The sequence below is a fragment of the Podarcis muralis genome, chromosome 4 (assembly GCF_964188315.1).
Source record: "Podarcis muralis chromosome 4, rPodMur119.hap1.1, whole genome shotgun sequence".
Classification (NCBI taxonomy): domain Eukaryota; kingdom Metazoa; phylum Chordata; class Lepidosauria; order Squamata; family Lacertidae; genus Podarcis; species Podarcis muralis.
Window position 1 is genome coordinate 51,413,319 of NC_135658.1, and position 26,166 is coordinate 51,439,484.

Below are 26,166 nucleotides of genomic sequence, written 5' to 3' on the forward strand. Positions count from 1 at the left end.
TAGGTGGGGGGACGGGGACTAAGAGGGCAAGGAACCAAAGTCCAAATAGCCCAATGAAGTCTGAGCTTGCTCAGTGGGCACAGAACTAGCTGACTGTTAGAACACAGAAACTGAAAACTAGGGAGGAGGAAATGAAACCTCCTAGAATAGGGCATGGCTGATGGACTGAAACACTGAGCAGACTACGGCGCAACATTTTGTGCTAGGTACCACATGCTTAGGAAACCACCACCAAGAGCTACCTGTCTGATTTGTATGTCTCTTCAGCCCTTTGTTTCTATGGTACAGTGGTCTCTGGAGGTACAGCTACTACTATTTGTCAAGTCAAGCATTACAGTTGAATAAACCATAGCACAAACCATGGTTTATAAATCCACTTCAAACCATGGTTCGACAATTCAGATGCCATGCCTAACCATAGTTAATCTTCCTGTTACCTTATTTGGCATGACATCTGTACTACACCAGTGTTTTCAGTACACCATGCAATGCCTACAGTAACTTGAAGTGATGGAAGGAGGGTATTACAGTGTATGTTTGTTCACATGTTGCACAACTAGATAATTTCTTTTAGAGATAATCCTATACCACCATAGTAGAATGACGTATTTTAAGCATGCTAGCCTATATTTACCCGAATGACAGTGGAGAAGTTTCTTTAGGAAGATCAAATGCAATCGTTTTAGCACAATCAGGGTCTCAGTTAAAATTGACATTAAATACTTAGAACCCCTATAGCTATATTGCTGGCATTTGGTATTATAGCCTATCCCCTGGAATACTGACATGGGATAGTGGTTTGTTAAGGAAAAGTCACTAGTGCCAAAGAAAGCATGCATTTTGCTGAACATAATTAGCATTTATAGGACTTGGATAACTCAGCACTTGCTGTTAAGTTTCAGTACCACTTTCACTTTGATAATTAACCGAATCCCACATACAAGTGCTGCATGGAAAACGGCAAAGCAATGACCTCTGGCTGATATGTGGTTTTTCTTAATGAGACAGGCATGCTAACATTATCGTTGAATATACCACCCAGTTCTTGAACCACCCAGCTTTCAAGACTTGGCTACTTTTATGTCTTTCGTGAGAAACATCTCTTTCAGTTTTCACATGACTTGGGGAAGGGTGAGAGGGAAATAATATAAGTGGACTTAGTCCAAACTGCTTACTGTATTCTGTCTTCCAGAGCTTCTGCTCCAATTGATCTCAGGTGATGACGGAAATAGATTTGGTGGATTTTACAGAGTGACAATGAAACAGGCTCAAGTAATGAGAAGAATGGCGTTGGTTTAGACAGCTGGAACCCTCTTCCATCATGTGTTTGCCTTGTGACAGGCAGTCTGGAGAACATTGTTTGAGTCAATAAGCAGTGTTAACACAGCAAATAACTAGTTTCCAGAACCACCAAATTAGTCATGGGCAGACAGGACTGATGCTCAACATATTGGCTAATGTAAATGGACTTAACATGCAGAATGCCTTGGGCATGAACATTTGAAAATCTTACCCTTGGCAGGAGTTCTTAAGCAGATCTGGCTTTTAACCAACTACATACCCACGCAACCCAAATAAATTACATGTCTCATCAATCTTCAGTCTTATAATACCAATTTGGAAGCAATCCCACTGAACTGAGTATGGTGCTGTTAACAACTCTACTTGGACCAATGTAGGCTACTAGGTTAAATTGTTGCCATATTCCATGAAGTGGCTTTTACATTGTGTGGAAGTTCAAATATAAAGTGGAAGTTAACAGGAAACATCAAGAAAACAGAACAAACAGGAGTGGGAAGGGGAATGAAAAATCTCACTGATAAGCAGCAAGGCAGTTAAGAGTTCCTCTAACTTTCTTTGACTCTCACCTTAGGTCTCATTCCTACATCTTTTCCAACTGCAGTACTGTTAACCTGTCTCAGGGTACTGAGTTAGAACAGGTTATCAATTGAAACAAAGATTGAAATGCATGCAACAGAATAAGCTCCCCCCCCCCAACTTCACAAAGAACAACCAAATTCAATAATATATTGTGCAGGTATTTGTGCAAATAAAAGTCCCATGTGGCTTATTGACTCACTCACTCCATCACAGAGACATAAATTGTTAGTTTACTTCTACAATTATTAAGCTAAAACTTGGTATATATGTGGTCCAAGAACACAATCACTGCAATTCCTAGGGGGAAAGTCTAAAAATGGGACATTTTTACAGTTAGCAGTCAAAATTTGGTAAGTAATTTTTTCCTCCAACTCTACAATTCTATGAAACATAAAATATGCCAGTATTCCAGCAGAGACACAGATTAGCAAAATATGTGACTGAATGTTGGACTCTGAGTCCTCTAGACACTTGTATCATCCTCAGAAACACTCTTCACGTTACTCAACACAGATACTAAACAAATGCTAGAAAGCTGAGTTTTGGAGGTAGTAATAGTAGTTTTGTAGTCATTTTCAGTAGTGTTCAAAGCAACCCCCTTAACAGAATAAGCCTTTGCATGCTTACTCAGAAGGAAGCCTCACTGTGCTTGATGATGCTTACATCCTAATTAAGGATTGCAGCCTAAGTGTATCATGAGTCCCTTGATAAGAAGAATGGCAACAGCAGACAAGATTTCATGAAAGTCAGTATACCTACTATTTCAGATCTTTCCACGAAATACAGTCTTGGGAGCTTACAAGGTATGCTCTGGGCATGCATGCGCTGTTGTTACAGAGCAAGTGCAGAACCCCTCAAGCCTAGATGGTCAAGTGAGTGAAGAAAGCAGGGCATGATCCTCTGCGGTACAAAGGCATCCATGTCAAGTCTGAAGCTAACTAAGCAAATTTACTACAGAGCAAGTAGAACTTGGTGAGACAAACACACTGCACATCCCCCTTTAGGCTCAGTGAACTAGTTTCAGCAATTTGAGGGGGGATTCTGACCACTGCTTAAAAGTTCAGCATGATAAAATGTCACAAGAAAAAGTGTTGCTACATAACAAGTAAATAAACACATGTTTAACTAGTACAGTGGTGCCCTGCAAGACGAATGCCTCGCAAGACGGAAAACTCGCTAGACAAAAGGGTTTTCCGTTTTTTGAGCTGCTTCGCAAGACGAATTTCCCTATGGGCTTGCTTCGCAAGACGAAAACGTCTTGCAAGTTTGTTTCCTTTTTCTTAACACCGTTAATACAGTTGCGACTTGACTTCGAGGAGCAACTCATGGAACGCAGTGTACATAGTAGCCTTTTTTGAGGTTTTTAAAGACTGGTGATTTTTGAAGCTTTTTCAAAACTTCTTTTGCAGCCATTTGGTAAGTTAAGCTTTTAAAACTTTTTTGGGGGGTTTTGGATTTTGGGTTGGGGTGTTTGGGATTCAAGGACTTGGTGTTGGGGAGGGGTTTGCAAGAATCTGGAAGCTTGTTTTTCCCCCCTGCATTTTTATGATTTTTTGTGACCATTGGGGCACTCTGCTGTTTTTTTTTAAAAAAAATTCTGGATTTGAATTTCTGTGTGGTGGGTGGCTGGGGCAACAGTTGGGGAGGGGTTTGCAAGAATCTGGAAGCTTGTGTGGTTTTTTTTCTGAATTTTTCTGATTTTCTGTGACCATTGGGCCACTCTGCTGTGTTTTTTTTTAAAAAAATTCTGGGTTTGAATTTCTGTGTGGTGGGTGGCTGGGGGAACAGTTGGGGAGGGGTTTGCAAGAATCTGGAAGTTTGTGTTTTTTTTCTGAATTTTTATGATTTTCTGTGACCATTGGGCAACTCTGCTGTTTTTTTTAAAAAAATTCTGGGTTTGAATTTCTGTGTGGTGGGTGGCTGGGGGAACAGTTGGGGAGGGGTTTGCAAGAATCTGGAAGCTTGTGTGCTTTTTTTTCTGAATTTTTATGATTTTCTGTGACCATTGGGCCACTCCGCTGTTTTTTTTAAAAAAACCTGGGTTTGAATTTTGAAATGCTCTTTACAGTATGTGTGACTTTAAAGAGCACTTAATAAACTCTTGTTGTACCAAATTTGGCTTTGTTTGGACTTTTTTTGACCATAGGAACGCATTAATTGATTTTCAATGCATTCCTATGGGAATTCGTGATTCGCAAGACGAAAAATTCGCTAGACGAAAAAACTCGCGGAACGAATTAATTTTGTCTTGCGAGGCACCACTGTAACTCCATTTTAAAAACAGCCTGTATTCTGATAAATGTTACATGCTTTCAAAACAAGAATTTCTGAAGACTAGAGGTGTATGGAAGTGAGAGCTGGACCATAAAGAAGGCTGATCGCTGAAGAATTGATGCTTTTGAATTATGGTGCTGGAGGAGACTCCTGAGAGTCCCATGGACAGCAAGAAGATCAAACCTATCCATTCTTAAGGAAATCAGCCCTGAGTGCTCACTGGAAGGACAGATCCTGAAGCTGAGGCTCCAATACTTTGGCCACCTCATGAGAAGAGAAGACTCCCTGGAAAAGACCCTGATGTTGGGAAAGATGGAGGGCACAAGGAGAAGGGGACGACAGAGGATGAGATGGTTGGACAGTGTTCTTGAAGCTACCAACATGAGTTTGACCAAACTGTGGGAGGCAGTGGAAGACAGGAGTGCCTGGCGTGCTCTGGTCCATGGGGTCACGAAGAGTCGGACATGACTAAAAGACTAAACAAGAGATGGTTAACTTGTGGCCATCCAGATATGGTTGGACTTCCACTCCCACCAGTCAACACAGCCCCAAAACCAGGAATTATGAAGGTTGTATTCCAGTGGCATCTGTTAGTCACTCGTGTTATAGACCATTGACAACATGAGAGCACATCCTATGGCAATCTGAATATTTAATGAACATAAAGTTAGGCATGAAGAATTGTTTGCATAGTGTGTTTAGGGATGGAACGATCTGTCCGTTTAGGTTGTCTTGGTTTCTCCTTTTTCCAGTCTTAAATTCAGTTCTCCACATTTCTGGGGCAATTTGTGATTTTTAAAAAACCACTGTTTCATCAGCATTTTCATCACAATTTCTGCTAATGAGCTTACTGTTATATGCAGTTTTGACTGATTTCTGCAAACAATTTCCCCTATATTATTATTTCTATATTACCCATTTTCTGCACACTTTCCTCTAATATATGCATTTTTGTAAACATTGGTTGAAGAACTACAAATTCAGATACCCAGCACAAATTTCAAACAATGCCTGCTTTTCCATTTGATAGATTTGCCTTTGGACATGAATTGAACTGAATTGAACTGAATTAATTCTAATTGTGGTGGGCTCCTTTGATAGATGATATGCAAATATTAGTCTACTGAAGTTCAAAGTGGCCTTGAATAATAAACAGGGATGGAAAGTGTACCTCACACATTTGATCCACAACCGAAAAACAAGCAATTTAGAAGAAGGCATCTGGGTATACAAAAACTTAACAGAGCAGCATTCGGAGCCCATCAAAACATGGTACTGTGGCTAAGCGTCTAGTTGCTAAGCAACTGACTTCATACTTTCAAAACAGAGTTGTAAAAGTTGAACACTCATGCCAATTGCTGCTACTTCTCGTCTTGTTGAAAAAACAAAAATGGGAAGAAAAAACCTCCACAAAAAACACTAGTAGGCTTGAAAAAGCCCTGTGCCCTGTGAGATGTTTCTCCTCTGACACTTTTACCTTTTAACTCTTTTTCATGTTTACAGTTTGCAAATGTGAACAGTGAATCATTCACTTCAAATGCCATTAGATGAAGACCTATGCACATTTATTCATTCCTGGACACCTCTCTTTCTTCCCTCGATTGTTTTTTTAATTGAGGAAAATCAATTCAGATGTATCTCCAATGAACTGCAAATGCCAGATTTAGACATCAGTTTATATAATCTGAGATAACAGAGCTGAAGTGAGCAGAAGATGTGACGGTTCTCGTGTTTCAGTTACTCCTTGCAAGGACAGCATAGACAAGGAACGCTATGTCTGGCCATTAACTTTGTTGCAAAATCTGCATCCCTTGTTAATGCTCAAAAGAAATGTCAGTGGGACAAGGCAAAACTCACATGGGCAAAATGTATGGTTCTTGTTTCTTCTACATAATGTTCCTCTACATTGTTTTGATGTACCTCCAACCTGCAACTTAACCATCTCATTCCAAAGTTTTCAAAATGATTTAATGAGAGCATTAGTAAGGTTGAGTAAGGGTTGAGCATCACAGTAGATACCCAATGAAAGGCCCACACAAATTCTTCATTACAAGTTGGTGCATTACAACACAAATCAATAAGTCAGCAGTCCATTTCTACCCTTCTTCAAGGACTGAACAAAAAAAAAGACAAACAACTTGTGTGGGCCAGCTAGCTTGTGCACCGTGATCCATGTGGTAATATCTGCACAAAGCATCCAGAAGAGTAGCTGTATAGGTCTGTTGCAGTAAAAACTAAAAAGATTGCTGTGGCACCAAACACATTTATTACAATGTAAGATTTTATGGCCTAGAGTCCACTTCATCAGAAGAGAAAGTGGATTCTAGTCCAAGAAAGAAAGCTGATGGCATGTGTTAACCTTTAAGGTGCCACAACGCTCTTTGCTGATTTTATACACAAAGGATTTGTGCTCTAGATGGCAATTTCATATGACTATTCCACCATGTACACATCCAGTTCATGTTCTGAAGGTATAATGGCTGTCTATCTATATGTCTATTTGAATTGGTTATATATCTGAAGTGGATCATCCCACTTTGGTAATATGGACTGCTCCTAAAAGCTATTGCTAAGTATCAGGAGGACACTACATTGGTCATCCCTGATGTGCAGTAATTAAAAACTTGTCTTAAGAGTACTGAGTTGCCACCTTGTTAGATCCCTTTCCCTGGGAAACTCTAGTGCATGCATATGTGTGCGACTGTATTGAGAAAAATGCAAGTTGTCAAGCTCTGTTCTCTCCAAAGCAATTTTCTAAAATCAGGTGGACCATCAAACGGCTTGCTTATATAAGCTGCAGAATCAGATTGAGGGAAGCTAGTCTCAAAGGAGCCTAGAAAAGCATGTCAGATTTTGTTTTTGTTGATAAAAATCTGGGTTGAACTCAGGAGACTCCTGAGTTCATGGTTGAAAACAAATGGCTTTGGACATCAACAGAGAGAACATACAGCACAAGTGCAGCACGACAGGAACACCATAATATTTCAAGTATTTGGAGGAATAAATAAACATACGAGGGCTTTTTCTGTCTCTCTCCTTACTCCTTCACTGGAGTAACTCATTCCACAAACTATCCCAAGCCTCTCTTTTTCCTGGCACTCTTGTGATGTAGCGGAGGAAGGGAACTCTAATGGAAAGTTATGTGTTTTTCTGAATTAAAGAAGGAAAAGCGGAAGAACATGCTGAAGGGGACATTCATGTTGAAATGTTCTGCTGCATAAACAGTGTCACATGTTCCTCTGGAACCACTCCCCTTACCTAGTTCAGCCAATGCTGCTGGATTATCACTCAGCACTCATCCAGAAAGCTGTATGGAGAACCCTTGCCAGTTCAGAATTCTAACAGATTAGGAGACCAATTTCCACGCTGTGGATAACGAGGCATTAGAGCCCCACCCCTCGCCTACCTTGGTGCACCACTTTTCTGCAGCTATGTTTACATGTGGTTTGAATTTACGTTCCCCTCTCTTGAGCCACACATGTTGCGCCTCTCCGGTTTTATTGCTACTTTCTTTTCATGCTGGAAATGCCATGTTAAATTACCAGCAACTAAGCAAGGAAGTTGTGAGCTCCCTGAGGCCACCTCACACATTTTCCTTTCCCTCTAATCTCAACAGAGTCAGACTGGGATTTGAGCCAGAGGTGTTCATAGTTCTTCTTCTCATCTGGTAGATACACTGAAAGATTGGCAAGCCTACCAGTGCCTTATCTTATTACTTAAACGGGTTCATTTCCACCACCACCCAACAGAAAATTTAGGTGAGCTTCAGCACTGGGTATACGTTTGGCTAGAAATGTGTTGCGTCATCTTAATAGAGGGATATTCATTGCTGTTCAGGAGCAACATCAATAGGAAAAAAACTTACTTTTATTTATTTATTTTAAATCCTAACAGCTTGCTCTCCTATAATAAGAATCTCCTAACGGTTATTCTATGCAAATTATGGACACATGACAGCCTTATGAGAAAGTTAACAGGTTGTAGGTGGAATGAGGACATGAATCTTGGAAGAGCTAGTTGAAAGATGAGCAATGCACATACTTACTCTCTGCACTACCAGGTGTCAGGGATGTCTTTGGCACAGAAGAGCCAGAAGGCAAGTTTCTGCTCACAGGGCAGGATTTAAAGACCATAATTGCTGTGATAGGTCATAGCTCAGTGGTTAGAGCACAGGCTTTGCATGCAAATGGTCCCAGGTTCAATTCCCAGCACCTCCTCATTGGACTGGGAAGTGACCCTTGTATGAAACCCTGAAGCTGCAAGTTAGTGTAGACAGTACTGAACTAGATGGACCAATGGCCTGATAATTTCCAAAAACCTCTGGTTGGCAACTGTGTTTACAAACACCTGTTTAAGATCCTGATTTTGCTGCAACATGAATTGCATCAGTTCTTCACCATCAGCATACAGAGCTCCAACGGTTCTACTTCCAATCTGTGCACCAGTGGGAGAAACATCTCATGGTTAGTGCAATGAGTGCAGGAGGATGCTGCATCTCAAATGGACACATGACCCAATTGCTTGTTATTTTGATTGGAAACAAGGGCACTTCCACACAACAGTTCATTGTGGACCCAACACTGCTCATGCATGCAACTTTTGCACATGTGATATTCTCATTCAATTGCCAACCTATCCTCCCCCTTCCACACTGAATCCAGAGTGACTATTTCCAATGATTTTTTTAAAAAACAAACCAAGCAAAACTTTAGTTTTCTGCAGGAACAGTAAGCCTACAATAAATGGGAAAATAACAGGGGACACCTTTTGATGAGGACATCACATGAATGCTGTGGAGAACTTGGGCACAGGAGCAACACCGAGTCGACAATAAGCTGCTGTGTGGAAGCACCCTGGGCTTCCCTATCCATATGTCTATATCTATCTATCATCTATCTATCTATCTATCTATCTATCTATCTATCTATCTATCATCTCCCCTTTCACTCAGGCTCCCTAGCAGATGCTTGGAATTATTACTGGAACCTCAAGTATCTACTAAACCTGATGTGACACCACCTTAGCATTAGTGATATTGAACCCAATGGCAAACAGGTGTTTTCAGTAGCACTTTGGATTCTTAAGACAGCATCTACAAAACCTTTGGACATTTACAGCCAGAGATGAATTTTAAAAGAAAGAAAGAAAAAGACAGCAGCAATACAATCACATACATTCATAAAGCCCAAGAGAGGACCTCTTAGGTCATCAAGTCCAACACACCTGCAGTGAAGCAGAAGAATGAAGCTGAGGGTGATGAACCCAGCTCCGCAAGGCTGGCGGAGGCCTGAGCGGGATCCCTCAGCCACGGCCTCCTCCCAAACCTACCTCACGGGTGAAGAGGATGGCAGCGTCGTAATGTTCCTCGTGCTGGTCATCCAGTTGGTTGTGCTGGTGCTGCCACTTGCAGAAGTTCTTGAGGGTGGTGGCCGCATTCTTGTTCACCTCCAAGCCCTTCTCCTTGTCCCCCAGCACCACCACCTTCACCACCGCCAGGCGGATGTGGTTCTCAATACTGGCGTGTCCATAGAGGCGGGAGGCAATGGTGGCCAAGGTCAACAGGTAGTGATGGAGACCCTTGCCGTACTTCTTGGCCATGGAGTCGTCGGCCACCAGCAGAAGCTCCACCTGCCTGGCCCGCGAGATGGAGCGCCGTTTTCTGTTTCGGAGGCCGGCCGGCGGGGAGAAGTTTCCCGACAGCGCCGCCCTGGTGGTGAAATCCGTCTCCTCCTGCCGCAGGCCCAGCTTCTTCTGGTCCAGAAAGGGCACCTTGGGCGAGCCGCGCGTCTCGCAGCTGGGCCGAGAAGGCACCATTTGGAAGCTGAAGTGCTCCTTGGAGAAGAGGTGCGCCACCCGCGCGGACTCCCCGTCGTAGATGCGCTCCCGGGCGGGCTCCTCCTCCTCCTCGGCCCCTTCCCCGCCGTCGTCTGCCAGACGCAGCGGCTTCACGGTGTAGCGGGCGTGCTTGACCGCGAAGTAGCCGTCCAAGCCGCCGCAAAGGTCGAAGACGGCCAAGGACTGCGCGCTGCCATCCACGGTTCCGCGGTAGTAGCAGCGCCCCTTGCCCTGGAGCAGCTGCTCCGCGGAGCCCAGCAGCGCGTCCTTCTCCAGGTCCAACAGGAAGCGCTGCCCGCCGGCGTACAGGACGTAGCCCACCTTGCCGCCCCCCGAGTACGTCTGGTCCACGCGCTCCACGAGGCCGCTGGACCCGCGTAGCTGCTGCTGCTCCGGGACGAAGAAGGGGGGCGCAGCGCCCGGCGGCGTTGCTGCTGCTGCTGCTTTGGAGAGCTGCACAGCTTTATCATAGGCAGGTGCTGAAGTTGCCGGGGAAACTCCGGCGGCCGAGGCAGCCGCTTGCAAGCTTGCAAGCAGCAGCAGCGCCGGCAGCGGAGGGCAAGGCAACTTCAGCAGCATGGTGGGCTCCGCAGCAGCAGCAGCAGACGGATAATCGATTGCCGGGTCGGCGATCCGGGCGGGAGATCGGGCAGATCGGGGCGCGAACGGGACAGGCTGGTGGAAAACAAAAGGCTGGAGAAGTCTTCGCCGGACGAGTCAAGCGCGCATCGGTGGGAGGGAGACGCGGCTCTCGCAGCAGCCAGGAGGCATCGGCGAAGTTGGGACTTGGCGCCTCGCTCTCTCTCGCTCGCTCTCTCGGCCACCGAGTCATCCGACGGGAGCGAGGTCGGCTCTGGCACAGCTCCGAGGGTCTCGCCGGCTTCCTCCGTCCCCTTGTTTTTTGGGTTGATGAGTTGGTTTGGAGAGGCGGACGGCAGAAAGAGTGAGTGAGTGAATGTGTGTGTGAGAGAGAGAGGTAGGAGAAAACAAGCCCTCCCTTGCCGGCCAGGGGGTGGGAGAAAGGTCCCAGATCCTCAAGGTTCCCCCTCCTCCCTCTCCGAGTTTAATGGGTGTTTGGTGGCGGCGGCGTTATCCCCAGTCCGCCGATGTGAACAAGAGGAGAAGAGCGAGAGCTGTGAAGATGAGAGGAGGTGGAACAATGAATTTATAGTGGAATGCCATCCTGCAATGGCAATTTCAACAATTCGTCATTGCAGGCTGCCTCTTAAAGGGAGAGCTTCGCAGCCTCCACTCCCACACTTCCTTCTCGTTTAATCAGACACCGGAGCGCGCGGGGGGGGGGGGCGGAGAGCGGAGAGGGGGAGAGGACCGCTGAAAAGGGGAGGGGGGAGGAAGAAAGAAGGACGGGGCGGGGGAGGTTCGCGGAGGTGAGAAAGCGAGCGAGGCAACGGAGCAGGGAGGGGACGTTTGTTCAAGCGGGGCGGGGGAGGAAACCCACCCGATCGCCTCTCGGAATCCTTTAAAGCCACAGCGTCCCCTGGTAAAAGGTTGAGATTTCTTCACCAGCCCTGTTTACTTGCTACAACCTTTCGCTTTCTTCCCCCGGTGTCCTGCCAGGTTGGCCCCTGATCCTGTTATGGCACTTAGGTCTTTATTGGGCGGGTGATGAGACAACTTTATAGGGACAGGAAAAGGCTGGATCTTCCTGAAACTTTTTCTTTCTTTCTTCTGCCGCCGTTTCGGCAGATGCCCGGTAGGGAAGAAGACAACAACACACGTGCGGCACTTTCCTGGCGTGCGGCAAGCAGGGCGAGGAGGGAATGGTTAGCGCACCAGAGGCAGCAGCCGCTGCGACGGCACCAAGGAAGGCTGAGGGGGCGCTGCTCTGTCCTGCAGCTCCTGCCCAGGGCAGCAGCTGCCACTTCTCTGCAAACAGGAGAAAAAGCCGAGCCCTTTCCCCTTCCTTTTATCTTTATCGCCTGGATTCTCACGGCAAGCCTGCCTGTCATTATCCCAAGCCAACTGTCACTTAGTCTCCAAGGCCTGTAATTTCCTCCCACGCCCAAGAGAAGGGCAGAAAAGGTTAGGAAGAGTTAACTCTTACCACAGTCTTGGGAAGGAAAACGCCTTCCCACCTTCTGCTCGGCCTAACCCATGTCCCCCTGCCCTGGTGACCCAACAGACGGGCACATAGTCTCAGCTGACTGCCAATTTCATTATTCCACCCAGACTGGCTCTCTGCAGTCCCAAAGGAAGAAGCCAAGATAGAACTGCCTCTTTACAGAAGTGGATGTGACAAGTGAAAAGGCAACCAGGCCATCATTCCTGCTAATCTGGTCAAATGAGGTACCAAAGTGGACAAGTTTCACAGGAGTAAACAAGGAGTCCTATTCGTGGTTGTGTATGTGTGTGTTTGCTGTGCTTGTTGGAGCTCTGCAGCTTCAGAGGCTATGTAAATAATGGGACTCTATCACCTATGTAGAAAAGAATTCTGTCTGGGAAAGATAATGACCTTATTTTTATTCACAGAATCATAGAATTGCAAAGGACAGCAAGGATAATCTAGTTCAACCACCTCCAATGCAGGAATCTTTTTGCCCAACGTGGGGCAACCCTGATATTAAGTGTCATGAGCTCTATCAACCAAACCGTATACAAAGTATACAGTATTGTGGCCTGTGAAACATAAATGTGACAATGTCTTGGCTAAGATAATCAGTGTTTCAATTCTATTTTACTTTTAGAAAGGACCAAGTAGAAAGAACTCTGACCCCAACTCTTTGCACTTCTTCAAAGTCCCTTACATTTGCCTCCTAACAAATTAATGTATGGTTCATGACTGGCATTCTGAATTAGCAGTCCCAACCTCAAGTCACTTAAAAAAAAGGAAAAGGGTACCTGGTCCTGTTGACAGTGAAGCTGTGAATATGCGTGTCTACTCATAAGTAAGTCCTCCGGTTGAGTTCAGTAAGGCCATAAGGGCTTAATCTCAGGCAAAGTGTGCATTGGATTGCAGCCTAAGGCTACTATGCCACTATCCCATCACAGACCACACTGGGCTACAAGCAGGGAGCTTGTTGAAAGGTGCAAGCAGAACAAATAGCTCCACATGATTGCAGCAAAGAAACCAAGGTCCAGTGTACAGACTCTGAGTAGTCCCGATGGACCTGGGCTGTGATCATAGGACAGGCAGTTGGGAACATTACACTTGGCCTTCTCTATTATTCTGGAATCTCTAGCGCAACAAGAAAGGATTCAGCATTTCCCCTGTATTCATTTTGGATTGTCCATATATATATATAACTTTCCTAGCTGAACAGGAGCTCCTGGCTTAGTTCAGACATAGTATCAAACCCTGTCTTGGAGTCATGCGAATGAGTGTGGGTTGAGGCTTAAGCTTCATGCTCCTGACTCCCACTCCCTCCTATCCTCCCATGCTGTGATCACTTCCCTACCTTCCTGCTTCCTGCTGTCTATATCTGAACTGCCAAGCTGTAGTTTATGCTTTCCCTGCAAGCCCTGGTTTGCAGTACAAACTATAATACACCCAACTGGGCTGTAACAGCAAACCATAGACTTCTTTAGACACACAAGAGCAAACTGTGGGAGGCAGGTGTGTGCCTCCACCCCCTACACTTCCCAGTCTCCAGCTAAATGTGCTTGGAAGCTCCCTTCAAAATATTGCAATAAACAGAAAGATAGGAGCACACATGGAATGCTTGAGTGAATCCAAGCCCCTACATCCTTGTTATTGTTGCATGTTTAAACACCTGAAGTGGGCCATGGTTCATCAGGAAGGGAATCAGTAGTTTGAGTTTCCTGGCAAGATTTTATTGTAGCTGTATGATTCTAGAGGTCATCTTTTTTTTTTTTTAACAAAGAAAAGACAAAGGATTAAGCCTGATTGCTTGATTTTTAGCTTGCCAGAGTGGTTCCCAGCAATTAAAACCCAATGTAAATTACCATTAAAAATGCTGCTGCAGAAGGGGAGGAGGTCGTAGCTGGGTCTGAACTGAGAACTGATAGATTCTAACCTTAACAGAAATTCTTTGGCAAGACCCATGCAGGATTATATAGATTTATGTTCAGAACAACACTAAGGAGGCTACCTCAGTTACATGCCGTGGTCGTAACAAAGATCCTTTTATTGAGAGATTAGGAGGCTTCAAGAGGCCAAACACTTTGTAGCAAATATGGCATTTACTATCATGACCGACCCCACAGAAACTTTGTAGCAAGACCTGTACATAATTATATAGATCGCTGTTCAAAAGAACAGTATTTCAGCACTATGGAGACTACCTCAGTAATATGCCTTGCCATAAAGAATAGCTGTTGGTGGAGAGATTTGTCAAGGCCCACTATAATACATCATTATATAATAGTTTCTTTTCAGTGTTTGTCCTTCTTGCCCTCTTTATTCTTAACAGCATTCCCTTCTTAACATTTCTCAGGTTACCACACCACCAAATCCTTGTCAGATAGTTCTGACCTGGAAATCACAGGGCTGACCTTTCTCAGCTCAAAGGTACAAAGCCCCAAATCCTTGAATAGCTTGAGATCGCATGAGTTACATTTTTTTAAAAAAACCCAAGTGGGGCCTTGGTTGGAACTACATGTACTTTTGACAGCCGAAGGGTATAAGTTACTCTTTGTTATTAGATCACCACACTGGTTAGAATCAGCACCGGGACAGTAACATGGGAACCAATATAGATATATTTTTTTCTTTTGTTTAGATTCTTGCAAAACAGGCCTTATTCTACTTAACATGAATAAAAACCTTTTTTTAAATTGTATTCTGCTCTAACCAAGCAGCCTAGGTTTTGCAAAGCTGTCACTGCCATAAGATGCAAGAGAGCTGACAATGTGCTTTGCTATGTTATATCAGTCTCGGTCTTTTCAGAAGTTGCATTGTCTTATGTGATAGTTTGACTAGGACACCACAATGAAGAAATGTGACCAGAACAAAAGGAATTGTTGACCCAATCAAGCAAACTCAGAAAACGTGCCTTACATACCAGCCTGTCTTACAGATCAGCTGTAAAACAGCGTTAATAACTAGAAGGTAAAAGGACCCCTGGACGGTTAGGTCCAGTCAAAGGCGACTAGAGGTTGCAGTGATCATCTCGCTTTCAGGCCAAGGGAGCCAGTGTTTGTCCACAGATAGCTTTCCGGGTCATGTGGCCAGCATGACTAAACCGATCCTGGCGCAATGGAACACTGTGACAGAAACCAGAGCGCACAGAAACGCCATTTACCTTCCCGCCACAGCAGTACCTATTTATCTACTTGTGCTGGTGTGCTTTCAAACTGCTAGGTTGGCAGGAGTTGGGACAGACCAACGGGAGCTCATCCCACCACAGGGATTCAAACGGCCAACCTTCTGATCAGCAAGCCCCAGAGACTCAGTGGTTTAGACCACAGCACCACCACACTAGAATGCTACAGTGATCTGCAGAACAATTCTAATTCTGTCCTGGGGGAGAGACAGAGGTACTGCCATATCTGAAGCCCTGCTGACCCCTGTCAGTCAAGGCAGGTGGGCCAGCCTAGACTCCATTGACCCTTGGCCAGGCATGCTCTGCCCTGCACCTGAAGCACCACATTTGAGGGGCATGTGCTCTCTGCTGCCGACAGGAATACCACCAGCGATAGCTCCAGAACAGCTCACACCTTCAGCAGACACAGCAGGGGCTTCTACAGCCGACTCCCCCCCCCCACCACCACATCCAAGCACACACATACCACAGCATGACTGAGGAAAGTTTCCAAAATGTAGTTTTCCCATCTAAAAATATTCATTTATAATTAATGCAGTGAATTGCTTTTGCTTCATGTTAAAGAGGATTTTCCTTTTGCCCTGCATGGAGCACTGCAGCTTTAAGAAGCAAAGTTTTGCTTTTCTTTGTGATATCTTCCTGAAGGAGAGCAGCGTGGGAAGTAAAGGAAACGCCTTTGGCTTAGCCGTTGTGTTTTTGTAAGTGGGGTGTGTGTGTGTGTGTGTGTGTGTGTGTGTGTGTGTGTGTGTGTAACGTATGTCTAACGGTTTCAGCAGGCTGAAAACCTACATGAGCGTCATATGTCCTCTTAAGGCAAGTAGCTGTATGTGGGTCAGTGCAGAAGCTGGGTCATAAAAAAGGCAATTGGTTTTACTGGTGTGTTATATCAGGAAGAGCCTGTCCATGAAATTGTGGGTACAAAGGGGGAAAAAAGATGGTTGAAAATCCAAGCACTCTAACGTGTTTCTGCTTTGCTTCAGAAATCAGCAGCAATGGGAAATACTGAAATTTTATGGCACAAATATCCCCAGTATAATAGTTTAATTGATACGCCTTCCAAAGAAGATAGTTTTTTTTAAAAAAATCCACATGCCTGTGTGTGTGTGTGTGTGTGTGTGTGTAGAGTGCATGAAGTCTTGTGTATTTTATAAAGGCCTCACATCACACCATTTTCTAGGTTTAATGCAACTGCTGAACTCACATAAATCACAGTGAAAAATAAATGGGTAATTTTTGACCACTGAACCTAATATGAAACGTGTTTAAAACACATGTTGGGTGGAGACATCTGACTACAGGAAGTATCGGATGCTTTTGGACCCTTACCCTTTCTTCCCAAAACCACAGCAAGAATATCAAGGGAAGAGTAAAATGTTAACTGTTCCCTTTTAAAAATATATGAAACTTCTTGTAAAAACAAGATATCTATAGATATATCTCTATACAGAGATATAGATAATGTAGTTTCCAGCTGTTGCTTCACAAAAATGCAGAGGTCAAAAACTTTAGAAGACTTTGCTCTGGGAGAAGCAAACGTTTCCTTAATCTCTCTCCTGCCATTTAAGGGCCACTTCTGCAATGGTTAATGTATCTGTAGCAAGGCAGGACAAATGTAACTAGGCCCAAGTGCAGTTCAAATAGTAGCCCTTGAGGCTACTATTCCTTGAAAAGGGCATTCAAAACTCAGAACGGCCAATAACTTTTTTGTGTTGCTTTCAAGAGTGCCATCACAGCAAGGGTTAAGCCTTAACCCTTAAAAGTGGAATGACTGCTGGTGCTGACTGATCATGTTTATGTGCAAATGGGTGTGAAGTGGGATTGCGCCTGTGACCACATCTCCTCTATGTGCATTCAGCATAACTTCCAGACACAGCCTACATGAATATATGAAGTTGCCCTGTACCAAAGCAGGCCATTGGTCCTCCTTGCTCAACATTTTCTAGAGCTGAGCAAAAATTTCTCACAAGACATTTTCCTGTGAAAATTTCTGGAGATTTTTCTTCTCCCTTCACTCTTAGCCTTTCTGTTCCACATAGCCTGTTGACTCCAATCTTCTACTTCTCCCACAGTACCATTTTCCTGATCTTTTCTCTTTTCTCCATCCACTTTTCTCTCTTAACATCTTTTCTCTCTTTGTAGGAAGCCTTTCCCTCTACCACCATTTTCTATCCTCTTCTCTGTGATGTATAATTTGGAGCTCATTTCAGAGCATGTGAAAGAAACACAAAGATAATGGCAATGCCCATATGAAGCTTCTGAGATATCCTGAAATAGCCCACCAACGATCTAGCCCAATATTTGTCTACTAGGACTGACATGGACTCAGGTGGAGGCATTTTTCAGCCCCTCTTGAGATCCATTTAATTCAAGATGTCAGAGGTTAAGCAGGATATTCTGCATGCAAAGTATATTTATGAGCTATCCATCTCCCAATGGCAATAATATCAGTTTTCATGGTTCCTCCAATTCACCCTACACTACAATACCTTTTGTGAAAAACAGAGTCTACTGCAATTTCTCTTCACTCTCTCTGTGTCTCTTGATAGTAGTTTCATCTACTAGATATGGGGGATACTGTTCCAATAGATCAGAATAGAAGGTTCCCTGATAATTGTGCTTAGAGCTTTTGAAGGGTACAAGTGTCAGACATGGCTTTCAAATAGTAGAGTTCTACATCCATATAACCTCACAGCTGTAATATTCATTTTGGAAAGCAACCCCATCCAAGGCAAGCAGTCTAATGATTATACATTATTACAGCAGCTGGCCACTGAGCAAAGTTTGCTTTATCCTTAATATTTGCCTAAAATAATAGTATAAAAAGAAGGGATATTCAATCTTTTATTATTATTTTAAGCCTGCCAAGAAATTTTAACCTGGGGGAACAAAACATAGATGCATCCATCCTGTGGTGACGTTTTCAATACATCCTTTATAGGAGTCTCCAGACTGATATAACTTGAGATTCTCACTAGCTTCCCTTAGGATCAGGTGTTGCACTGTGCATAATATTCCATTCTGTGTCTCCATATGAATGGCTGGAACAGAGGAAACCTTGTGTATTCATGCACCTCTTCCAGTTCATTTCCTCTATTGTCCTGTGCAGTTCATTTTCTCATCTAACCTGAAAGCCCTGTCTTAAAAAGAGAGAGAGGGAGAGAGAGAAATTGTATCCTTCTGCCCCTGATAAATTATCATTGAAAAGTAACATAAAACAATAGCAGCACTTACTCTCAAAGGACATTACTGTGTAAGACATTTAAGATGGACTAAGGAACCTTAAATTGTTTTGCAGTTTCCTGCAGGAAGATAGCAATTCTGTTCAGTTACAGCCAGTAAGTAATAAATGGTGAACCAAGCACTTTCTAGCACACAAAGATCTATTTCACTGGCCTGCCCCTGATGACCTATCATTGGCAAAACTTCTATATTGCACTGTGTGAGAATGGGGAAGGTACTCAACAAAGTTGTACTCAAAGGTGATCTACTGAAATTAATAAACATGACTAAGTTAGGTCCATTAACTTCTCTGTGTAAAACTTATTTGAATACTACTCAATATATTTCCAAGCAGCACAGTCTTGAGGTTAGATCCAAAGGTTGTTTCCTCAAACTAGTCAATAAAGCATTGTTTTATGAACAAGGGAGAAACAATTGGGGTATAATATTTCTCTACTAAAAGGCCATACTTTCATGTATTGCTAATTGTGCCAGTTCTGAAGAAATTAATGACAGCAGGTGATTTGCAAATGGATTTCAGGCATAATTGACATCAGCAACAGAAAGGCAGCTAGTTCATACTCAGTGTATTATGGAAGGTCTTACAGCTTTCGACATGCAATGTGAACTCCTATTTCTGAGTCAGTTTTGCTGTGATAACAGCGCTGCTTGGGAGTAAGTATTGGCATTACATGTGCAAACCTTTAAGCATGTGCTTTACTGACAATTATTCAGTGGTAATCCATTCCCACCCAGCTAATCTCCTCTACCCACTACACTGTTCCATCTTCTGTCCACCCACCCAGTTCCAACATTTGTTCCATGCTCCCTTCAGCTCCCCCATCCTCCTTACATTAATATTTCATACTCCATGTGATCGCCTCTTCTCTGCTGTCCAGACACAACCTCTAGATTTCGTACATTCCATCTGGACTTATTCCCTAGACATGGCAGTGGTACAATTAATAAGTTGATGGGTGGACGAAATATATGCTTTGCCAAGCCTAGGTTACAACCATGCTATACTGTGCCCAGTGGTGCTGATCTGGCCCCATAGTGGGCCACAGTCAGCTGTGAAAAGGGCCCCATCTGCATTATACATTTTTTAAATTGGGTTTTATAAACAAGAACAATGTTATACAAATACATTTAAAGCAGTAACACAACAATTCAAACAGTCATGGCTTCTCCCAAAGAATCCTGGGGAGTGTGGTTGGTTGTTTTTTAAGGGTGCTAAGAATTGTTAGGAGACCCCTATCCCACTCACAGAGCTACAACTCTCAGAGTGCTTTTACAATCTCTGACCAAGTCCTCTTCCCAGGCCAGTTGTTTTGAGAATCCCATTATATACAAATGTTGAACAACTAACCAGTTTTAATCATTGGAGTACTTTTCCTATATTAATCAATATAAGTGAAAGTGCAAAACTAGGGAGGACTTTATATTTTACCATTATTGTGTATTATGCCTTGATATACCAAAGCAGTTTGGGGCTTTTCCCTTGCAAAATATGTTAAAATGCAGAATTCAATTTTCAAAGGATCAATATGTAAGCATTCTGTTTTTCAGGAATGGATAAGAACTTACAAGCAAATGTTCTCCTCTAATTGGACACACTCCAGCAAAGCTCCCTAATATAACATGTTTATGTTATTTGCAGTAAAACCCACATTTTTGTGCATTTGTATATGCATTTTTTTGTACATGCTACTTGATTGGAGAACTCCATTGCAAAATTTGAAGAAGTGCAACTTTTAAGGATGGCTATGCTTTTTTGGTTTGTGTATTGTTTCAGAAAGTATGAATTGTGCAGATTTGCATTTACATATGATCTGAATCAAATTTCTCCCCCATCCTTTTGTTTTTAAAGTCAGGCAGAGTATGGGAGAATAAGCATGGACAAACCAAAGTATAGGTTTTCTCACTGAGGTAGTAAATCTCTTCCTGAACCATATCACTTCAGAGTCTCTCTTGGGAGGGAGGTGAAGCTCAGATTATTAGATGATCCTTCAGACAAAATAAGCCAAGGAATCTTCAATGCTAGAGAAAAAGTTTCTACTCTATCTAGCCTTGACATTTTGCTTTCTATGTGCAGCAGTACAGCACATACGTAGCTTCACCCCTTCAAATAAGAACTACTTCACCCGACCCTTTCCCCCATTCCCCATAAGGGCACTGCTATGTTGCACCATTTGCCACAGTGTGGTGAATTCTTACAGGTTCGTTCTGCAAATTGATTCCTTATCCTGGCCCCTCCATGCCTTGTGTCAGTAGTTGCACTTGTTGGTGAGAGATGCGCTATGGCAGAATCAGCCCTTATGTGTTTGTGCTTGTTTAATGCAACTGTGGGGAGCCTGTGACCCTCCAGGTATTCTTGGACTATAGCTACAACCCTTGATCCATGTTGGTTTGAAGATTTTGGGAGTTGGAGTCCAACAGTATCTGCATGCTCAACATCCTTTGTGTCACACATACTCTGGTGACACAGTTATACATAACTTTTTAATAAGATAATCAGTTATATGTAAAGCAGACAAGGACCCATCCTCTTAGTACATTATCTGTAGATATTTGAAGAAAGGAAATAAATGCATTGCTTAAAAGATATATCTGTTCTAAAACTCTTCTTTGAAATACTGTATCAATATTTCTCCCGAAATGTGACTTATATTGGGACACAGGCAAGATTCCAGAACAAATTTAAATAGGCACCGCTGGGGTAGTAAAAGCCACAGAAAGTTGGCAGTCTAATGGTATTACATATGGAAGTAGTGTGAGCACCTACCATGTGTTTGCTCTGATAAAACCCAATGAGGCCTGTCATTATTTTTGAAATGTGTTTCTCTTACCGCAGGTAAACTTGCATTGTGTGCAAGCCCCATTTGGTGGGACTACAGGGTTTTTGTTCGGTTCAAATGGCTGAAATCTCTTTTGCTTGCCAGCCGTGGGTGTCTGAGCTTTGCTGGATTGCAGAGTAATCAGGAGGAAATGATAGACCACAGGATGCATACAGCAGTTGGAGTTATAAACATTTACCAGAACTTTGCTTTCAGAAAGAAACTCAAGCTGCTGCATTGGCACTCTTTCAAGTAGAGGTCTTTTGGATCCATCCCACTGACTTGGGAAATTCCAAAATGGTGGTTTTCAAAATAAATTTCCAAATCTAGCCACATCTGAAGCAACTCAGAAAATGCTGCTTTGGAGGCTAGGATTAACACATTTCCCACACTCAACAACAAAAACTGTATTTTGGTATATCGTTTTCCTCCCTCTACTACCACAACTCTTCTTCTTCTTCCTCCTCCTCCTCCTATTCATCTTCTTTCCTCAGAATTTCCAAACATTCAGTTTTCATAAAATGTCAGTAATAAGTGGTGTCTATTAAAACAGGCAACCAATTCAATTCTCACAGGTGAAATATGAGGTCTACTGACTGTGCAACAGTAATTGTTGCATTTTGCACTACTTGCAGCTTCTGAAATGGGTCTAAGGGAAACCCCACATAGTGTGAATTTCAGTAACACAGTCTGGAGGTTACTAGAGAATAGGTCACTTTTTACACAGGAGTACTACCCCATCTAAAGACAGGTTGTATCATCACTTTCTGGACTCATAAACCCAGAACACATAATACTTTCATTTTGTGTAGATTCAGTTTCTTTTTCTTTTCTTTTTTTGGCCTTCCTCTCACCCATTGCTACCTCCAGGCACTTGTCCAGAACTTCAGTGGCATCTTATGATTCAGATGGAATGGAAAGAGAGAGCTGAGTATTATCAGCATACTGATGGCAACTTACTCCAAATAGGAAGGCATCCCTATAGACCATATGTACCGAGGGCTTCAGCTATTCCTCTGCTCAACTCTGCTATTGACAGGGAATAATCCAAACTAAAGTCGGCTGGCTGTATAGGTGGTAGGATTTCTTGTGTCATAAAGGAAGAGCTATCTTCTTGTTCGAAGGTTAATTTTGTTTGCATAATTCAGTGCCAGACAAGAGTTCAGATAGCTACAAAGGGGACATACAGTATTGGTAGAGATAAACATCCAGAAGAATTTAGAAAACACACATAACAGAGGCCACCTCTGACATTGTATATATCCTGTGTCTATATTCAAGGGAAGCTTACATTTTGTTAAAGAACCACGACATAATAAATCATAAGATCAAACAAATAATGCATCAGAGTAAAACAGCATATAATGGAGAGTTTCAGGGACCAGATTTTTTTAAAGGGTTGTTCAGAGATTTCATCCATGGTTAACATCACCGTGCAAGCAAGAAGTGGTTCTGCATGAAACAGGTTCTTCCCTTGGAATCTGCAGGTAGAATACAAATATTGAAAGGAAGGGCACCCTTAATGAGAGTCAAAATATTTTAATACTTCCGTTTAAAGCTATGCTTCTCTAACTGACATTTTATTGAAATGTAAGCATGCTTTTTTAAAGATAAAGTTGTGTTTCTTTCATAATATAAAACAAATATGCGGTTCAGAACTTTGTAAAGGTGGCAATTAAGGATGTGCTCACAACGTATCCATTTTCCGTGACACAATTTTATTTTTATCATTCTAGCAAACTTAACATGAGTAATGTTTCCTTCACTCATGTTAGTTGAGCAAATATTTACTGACTTGTCTAAAATGTTTAAACTGAATTAGATAATTTACATGGATGTAAGCCTCACCAAACACAATGGAACTTTCCTCTGAGTAGACATAAATTGTGCTGTTAAAAATGCTATTGATCACAAAAAATTGTGCACATTCAATTTTAAGAAGATAAGTCTTATTCAGAGGAGAGGTGATTTATTGCAGCTGTTTAGCTATGGACAATGGGAAACATGAGATAAGCCAATGTTGTCTTGGCTGTGGGAAGTAACAGATTCGGTTTAGGAAACTGGTTCAAATAGGCGCATATTTAGTTATAGACTGGCTCTTGGCAAGCCACTGACTTCAAACTTTACATTTTCTCACATATGGTGGTCATGTGTGCATTAATGGGGGGGGGGAGCAAATGCATCAACAAAAATGGGGACAAAAGAAGACATTGATTTGCAAAATATAATAACTGCATGTGCTAATTTATATGTATAGCTGTTGATGAGCAACTTCAAAGCCCCTGCTCTCATAACTGTTTATCTTTAAACAGGGCAGCCCTTCAAACAGAGGGCTATTCTCCGTCATTCAAATAGTGGACTTCTCTATAAATTAGGACCCATGGCCAACCTATCTTCACAGTGATGGGTCAGGCTAAAATGCTACACACCAAGCTCTTGGCATGAAAGTTAGGATATAAATGCTAGACATAGCCTCCATTCCAAGGAATTTCTTACTTCTGATGTTCATTCCATTCTATTCTTGATTAAATTATTATTATTTATTGAATTTATATACCACCCTATACCTGGAAGTCTCAGGGCAGTTCACAGAAAGATCAACATAAAAACCACTACACACACACACACACACACACACACACACACACCAACCCAATACCCCCCCCCCAAAAAAAGAGCCACATTTTAAAAGGGCATAGAAGGTAGAAAATTCAGTGTTTGGGCTTGATCCAGGGCATGGTGAAGTCAATGACCTATCTCTTTTTGACATCAAAAGTCCATGAGCCAAGCATCACTTTCACACACACAACACACAGTGTATGTTGCAAAGTGTGGGTGGTTATAGATCAAATGGCTCCTTTGCTTTGACAGAAAATACATTTTGTTTTCAAAATGTGTGTATCTAGGGGGATTCAGGTTTCTGCTAAAGCCTGAAGTGTGATTAGTGCTTCCGTTCTTCTACTTAGGTATCAGCATGGGGTGACTTGGCCAAGTCAAAACCAAGGAGGCTGGTTAAAAATTCCTCCAAATAATATTTTCCAAAAGAAATCAGCTTGATGGTAGTAGATGAAAGGCTGTCAGCTTCCCTTCATTAGCTTTTTCATGCATGCAGAACTAAACATGTCATTTTGGTACGTGTGGCTTACTATTTCAAAGAAAATGGAAGCTTCTTGGCTTCTGCCATTTCACCAGAGATGTGTGTGCCACCTTCCCGCCCACCACTTTCCTCTCCAGCAGGAAGGCAAAAAGTGCAAAGAATCAAAATATATTTTTTGCTAAATGTATATTATAGATTATATGCCTTGTCTCTGAGTTGCTATTGGAATGACAAATATTTACCAGATACCTAGATGGCTAAGAGCCTAATACATGCAGAGAAATCTTTGTCGCAGTGAAATGTTCCTGGAAATATACTTTAGAGCATGCATGCAAAAGTAGAAAGTCAGAGACAAAGATTCTAGTCCAGCATGTCCCCCTAGAAAGGAACTGCATGGTGAATATAATGGCTCCCACTTCATTAATCCCTTAATCGGATTGGGAGCAACAAACCACATTTGAACCAGTAGTCGTGATTTGTTTTCCTTGGACAGACCATGATTGGGAAAACAAGAATAAACTTTGGCTGATCATCTTGATTTGTCGGGCACAATGCAAACCATGATCCCTGGTTCAGATATAATGTTCAGCCAAGGATGATGGCTGGTTGCTCCCACTCCAGCCGAGGGAGAAGCAAAGTTGGTGCCATTATGTTCACAGGTGACTCCTTTCCTGGGGACAGTCTGGGCCAGGAAAGGAGCAAAGCAGGAATCATCTGTGTGTTTATGACAAACTATTAACTATAGTTTACTGTTATGTGTAAACACTACCAATGTGTGACCCTGGAAAACCAGGGTTCTACTGCTGCTCTGTGACATGAACTGCACTGCGCCTTTGGACTGGGTGGAATAAAAGTCTAGATAGATAAAATAAATATGGAAAAAGCCTATAATACATCATGAGGGCTTTTAGAAAGTTAGGCCAGACTTTCACAGATAGGTTTGGCCATTACTTTCTTGAAACATCCTTTTGCTGCTTTGATATAGACTGAACAAATTAAAAATTAGTGGAAATATGGTTATTGTAAGGAAGAATCGATTTCTAAGGTAATTTATTCAAACTAAACAGCTCTGCTTTTAACAAGGACTTTTAATTGGGCAGTAGAACTTCCTGCCCCCTCTTCTCTCTGTGTCCCTCTGAGCAGCCCATAAATCTGTAATTAGGTTTCCCCAACTCTCCGGAATAGATTTAGGGGTTGGGAGGGGCAGGAAGAGGAGAGGGTGGGGAAATTTCATTGTGCAACTAAAAGTTCTTGAACTAGTGTGATTGCTTAGTTGGATATCACTCTAAGTGAAGTGTTCACCAATTATTTATAGATGGGGTTGGGGAAAGAACTCCACTCATAAGATCTTGTAGTAGCATGGGTCAGATCTAAATTGAGTCAGTTTGTGTTTTTTTTAAAAAAAATATTGACTACATTTTAAAATATGATTAAGGATTAAGAATTAAGGATTAATATTTGATGGACAGGCAGGTATGCAATTATATATAATGAAGGTATCTAGGTATAATTTAATGTACGGCAATTTATTTCATTAAAAATACAAATGGGTTTTTAAAAAATGCCCTCAGAGTCCACATTTCACCCTGAGAATCCCAAAATGTGCCCCACCCAAAGTTTGTTTCAATGTCTGGTTCTTTATTTTACATGCTAACACGGGTGGAGAGTACAAGAGATAACAAATCAAAAACATTAAATATTAAATGAGACCATCACATATTTTTTCTCTCTGTGGAAAATATTTGAATATATAAATCTTTGTTTCTAGTCTGAGGTCATA

The 26,166-nt window shown here is 42.6% G+C and overlaps 1 protein-coding gene and 1 long non-coding RNA gene across 2 annotated transcripts in view; one reads left to right on the forward strand and one right to left on the reverse strand.

Annotated features, from left to right (window-relative positions):
* The window catches only part of ADAMTS5 (ADAM metallopeptidase with thrombospondin type 1 motif 5), a 52,546-nt gene extending 41,269 nt beyond the window's left edge, over positions 1-11,277 (reverse strand). The window contains exon 1 of the mRNA XM_028726979.2: positions 9,484-11,277. Within this exon, the coding sequence (XP_028582812.2) occupies positions 9,484-10,569 (1,086 nt within the window). The 5' untranslated portion in view covers positions 10,570-11,277. The remainder of the gene's footprint in view (positions 1-9,483) is intronic.
* Positions 10,842-15,917, forward strand: LOC144327506 (uncharacterized). Its single transcript, XR_013392576.1, has 2 exons — positions 10,842-10,933; positions 11,698-15,917. It is a non-coding gene; the product is annotated as an uncharacterized LOC144327506 (long non-coding RNA).
* The last annotated feature ends 10,249 nt before the right edge of the window (positions 15,918-26,166 follow it).